General features: G+C 39.2%; 1 protein-coding gene across 1 annotated transcript; it reads left to right on the top strand.

The window, feature by feature from the left end:
• Positions 1 to 698: 698 nt before the first annotated feature.
• On the top strand, positions 699 to 1,631 carry LOC126495931 (olfactory receptor 150-like). The gene has a single exon (XM_050133527.1). It carries the CDS (start codon positions 699 to 701, stop codon positions 1,629 to 1,631), a length of 933 nt encoding a protein of 310 aa, XP_049989484.1.
• Positions 1,632 to 5,144: the final 3,513 nt, after the last annotated feature.

Genomic DNA, 5,144 nt, shown 5'->3' with positions numbered 1-5,144 from the left:
TTGCTGAATTTTCTTGATGATTTCAAATTCCACTTCCATGATGTCCTTTTAAATAAATCACAGTCCTTCCTTCTTACAGAATCTTGGAATTTTCTATATACAAAATAAATTCATATACATGTAAAGGTAGTTTTATTATTTACTTTCCAATTCAGATGCCTTTTGATTTTGTGTTCCTACCTGATTGCCTTAATGTTAACTTCAACTATAATGTTGGTTAAAGAGAGAGAATAATAATTACACTGTTCATAACCTTATGGAGAAAACCTTTAGATTACCACCATTACATATGGGATGGGTTGTGTATGTGCCTGCTAGTATTTTGTCTTTGGGTGGATGCTGCTCTTATTATAACAAGAAAAAGTTTTCTCTTTGTGTAGTGATTGGGAGAACTTCAAATGAGTCATGAAAAGTCCTTAGTAGATTCTATCATTGAATGCATCAGATCTCTCCTTGGTTACCTATGGACTGAGTACTCCGTTTTCATGGCAGAAGTCACAAACAAAAACAGATGTGCCATTTGTTTAATTACTAGTGCCATTTGTTGGTACTTAATGACAAACATGTAACAGTAGTTGTCAGAAAATTAAAGATGCTTGGCCAAATGAAAACTTGAATTCTCTTCCACACCTCAGTATATAGTATAACAGATACTTACCTCATTGTCCCTTCTTTCTACATAGAACTTCCAGAAGAAAATGTTACAAGCAAATCTTTCCAGAGTGACTGAATTCATTCTTGCTGGTTTAACAGACAAACCAGAGTTCCAGCTGCCCCTCTTCCTCCTCTTTCTAGGAATCTATGTGGCCACAGTGGTGGGAAATCTGGGCATGATCACCCTGATACAATTCAGTTCTCACTTGCACACACCCATGTACTTCTTGCTCAGCAGTCTGTCCTTAATTGACCTCTGCCAGTCTACTGTGATTACCCCCAAAATGCTGGTGAACTTTGTAACAGTAAAGAACATCATCTCCTACCCTGAATGCATGACTCAGCTCTACTTCTTTATTGTTTTTGCAATTGCAGAGGCTCACATGCTGTCAGCAATGGCTTATGACCGCTATGTTGCCATATGCAACCCACTGTTTTACAATGTTACAATGTCCTATAAAGTCTGTTTCTGGATGATATTTGGGGTGTATGGTATTAGTTTGATCGGTGCCACAACTCACACAGTCTGCATGCTAAGAGTGCATTTCTGTAAGGCTGATGTAATAAACCATTACTTCTGTGATCTTTTTCCACTCTTGGAGCTCTCTTGCTCTGATACTTTTATCAATGAATTAGTAGTTATATGTCTTAGTGCTTTTAATATCATTTTACCTACACTGAGTATCCTGTGTTCTTACATCTTCATCATTGTGAGCATCCTCAAGATTAAATCCACAGAAGGGAGGTCCAAAGCCTTCAGCACCTGCAGCTCACACATGTCAGCTGTTGCTGTCTTCTTTGGGTCTGCTGCATTCATGTACTTACAGCCATCATCAGTCAGCTCCATGGACCAAGGAAAAGTGTCATCTGTCTTTTATACTATTATTGTTCCGATGCTGAACCCATTGATCTACAGCCTGAGAAATAAAGATGTCAGGCTTGCCCTGAAGAAGTTGAATGAAAAAATTTTCTCATGAAAATTTTTCACCTTCTCAACACGCCCTGAGATTTTTTTTAAGTCTCTTTCAAGGATAAATTCTCAATTCTTGGATTCTAGGCATTTACTTTTTATTTTGTGTGCTATTTAAGATAACTGGCCATTGTTACTTTCTTTCTGATTTCTCTGGGATTTAAATCCTGTGTTAAGAAAACAATCCTATGTGAATATGCTTACATTTTATGGATTTTCTGCAGTAGAAGTTTTAAAATTAATTCTGTTCAGAAAGTCTTTGTTGTTCTTTCCCCATATTCTCTCCTTTTCCATGAACTCCTGTCTCCATACACATTAAAGCTGTTCTGTTTAATCATTCTGTTTCTTTACATATATCAACACCAAGTTATGTCTCCGTGCCTTTAAAAGTTCTTCCTCCTGTCATGCCAGTCTCGCTGCATAAGTGCAGTTGGGAGGAACGTAAGAGCCAGCAGTGGTGCAGGACTATAGTCAGACACAATAGGACAAGACCTGCACAAGCTCAACAAGACAAATTCACAGCATGAAGGTGGCAGGTGGTCACAGAGTCCCACAGCTGCCTCGGGAGCTGTTGGTTATTGATAGCTACCGGGAGAGGGAGAATTAGCTTTCCTTAAGGCTGTGACCTCTGGTATGTCTCATGTGCTCCAGTGAATGGCCACACACCTAAAAGTATATAGGCAGTACAAATGGGACTGGTGTTTTATTTTATTTTATATGAGGGCACAAAGTTGGGTTAGTAAAGAATGTGGAAGTGTAGTGATATTTTATTTATAATCTAACAAATAAAGCTTACCTGAATATCAGAGTGCAGAGCTAAGTCACTAGTTAGACATAGAGGTCAGGCTGTGATGGCACACACGTTTAATGCCAGCACTTAGTAAGTAAAGGCAGAAGGCAGGATTCCAAGGCCACATTAGTCTACACTAGATTTATCCAGTCTCAAAGAGAAAAAGAGGCAGATGGTGGTGCCTCATAACTTTAACCCTAGAATCAGGAAGGTAAAGATGGGAAACGATATGGCTGGTAAAAGAGAGGCATATAATGCATGAGGAGATGAACTCAGATGCAGTCTGGACATTCCTAGAGACAGGATCACCCCTTCAGCCCAAGCATTGGTAGTGGTAAGAACTCTTGTGGCTGGGCGCTCTGCTTCTCTGATCTTTAGCATTAACACCTATATCTGACTCTGTGTTTTTATTGTTAATACCAATTAGAATTTATGCTACAGGAAGAAAGATCTGGGTGAAGATGGAGTAAGGGAATAAAGGTGAGCAAACACATTAAATGCAATTTATAATTAATTAAAATACTCAACAAAAACAAACCAAAAAAAAAAAAAGCCCAGAGGTTTTATCTGTAAAACCTCTTATACTGTGCAAAGTGATAGCAACAGATTTACGCATCATGAGCATTTAAACCTAATTATACCTCATCTGAAATCATCTATCTGATTACAGATGCAAAACAATGTAGACTTTGTAATCAGCATAAATCCCAGAGCATGGGGATGCTAATACCAGGTCAGTTTATCTCAACCTATAAAACCAAATCTTCAGAAGTCGGAGGCTTTCTCCTGTACTAGTCATGTCTTCTCTTCACAACCAATTTTCTTACTATAGAAAGTTATCCATATATGTTTATCCACTCATATATGTGCATTTATGCTATGTATTATATGTCTATACTAATGTAAAACCTATGTAGGCATGAATGTCTCATTTTATTGCTTGGATCTTCTTGCAAGGGTTATATATGTGTGTGTCTGTGTGTGTGGTGTATGCAATTTATATTTTCTAGCTATAGGCCCAAAATAACATCCAGCTTTTACATATTCAGGGTACTGGATAATATTATGTTATTGAATGTATGAATATTATGAAAAATATGTTTGAACTATCCTTTATACATTTAAGAAATGATAGGCAATAGAATATTTAAATATCGGAATTCTACCACAAAAAAGGGATACTAGGCCGGGCGGTGGTGGCACACGCCTTTAATCCCAGCACTCGGGAGGCAGAGGCAGGAGGATCTCAGTGAGTTCGAGACCAGCCTGGTCTACAAGAGCTAGTTCCAGGACAGGCTCCAAAACCACAGAGAAACCGTCTCGAAAAACCAAAAAAAAAAAGGGGGGGATACTAAATAGCCTCAAAGAGAATTACTAAAAAGAGAGAAAAATGCAAAAGAATACAGGTAGAGGTGTGTCCTACTATTCCCAGGCAATGTTTTACAACTCAGGGACTACCTATGACTCTTTTGATTTATTTCTGGCTAATGACCTTGTAATTCAAATGAATGATGTTCCTTGAGTCACTATTTGGGAATGGTACATAGCTAATGAATGTCATGTCTAACCTGTCCTGATGTGGGAGTGTCATATCAATCTGTTGATTTCATTGGCTGAGCAATAAAGAAACTGCTTGGCTGGCCCTGATAGGTTAGAACATAGGTGGGAGGAATAAACAGAATAGGATGCTGGGCAGAAGAGGAAGTGAGGTCAGACTCTGCTTGGCTCCTGGAAAGAGCCCACAGCTCGAGAGCAGAGACGCCATACTCCGCTCTCCCAGGCAGATGCACGCAATGAAGCTCCTCCAACCCAGGATGGATGTAGGCTAGAATCTTCCCGGTAAGCGCACCTTGGGGTGCTTACACACATCATTAGAAATGGGCTAGTCCAGGTGCGAGAATTAGCCTGTAAGGGCTAGAGTTCATGGGCCNGCCGCTTCATATTTCAACACTGTCCCACACATATTTAAAAGAACAATGCAGTTTCATCCTCTCCGAAGTAGAATTTCTAACTGTGTTTTAAAACATATTCTTACAGCCACAGATAAGTGCAGCTCCCAACTCTCACCAAAAAGTTTCTTCTTGCAATAGACAGAGACTATTGTCAGAGAAAATCCCAACTCACCATGATCCAGAGAACAGTTGCTCCTATAGAGACTCGATAATGCCTCCCTCTGAACCATATCTAATAAACACACCGAGATTCTTGTGTAACTCATGCCACCATTAGAATGGGGAGAACCCAACTGACTTTTCTGACTGTGTGTCTGTCAAATCTTGATTCCAGTCTTAGGGTTTCCATTGCTGTGATGAAACACCACGATCAAAAGCAACTTAAGGGAGGAAATTAACTTGAGTTTATTATATCATATCACAGTTAGTCACTGAAAACCATCAAGGCAAGAGCACAAACAGGGAAGGAACTGGAGGCAGGAGTTGATTCAGGGACATGGAAGACTACAGTTTTCTGTGTTGTTGCTCAGGTTACTTTCTTATAGAAGCCTGCACCAACAGCCTAAAGATAGATTGCACTACCCATAATGGCCTGGGCATTCCTACATCAATCACTTTTCAAGAAATGCAGGAATGGCTTGCTGTAGCCTAATATTTAAGAAAACAATTCTCAATCAAGGTTTGTTTCTTCTTCCTCTTCTTCTTCTTCTTCTTCTTCTTCTTCTTCTTATTATTATTATTATTATTATTACAAATTTTCACCTCCTCACCTCCTCCC

This window comes from Alexandromys fortis, unplaced genomic scaffold (genome assembly GCF_014885135.2).
Source record: "Alexandromys fortis isolate MF-2015 unplaced genomic scaffold, M_Fortis_MF-2015_v1.1 scaffold_231, whole genome shotgun sequence".
In the NCBI taxonomy this organism is placed as follows: Eukaryota; Metazoa; Chordata; class Mammalia; order Rodentia; family Cricetidae; genus Alexandromys; species Alexandromys fortis.
This window is presented reverse-complemented; position numbering and strand designations above follow the sequence as displayed.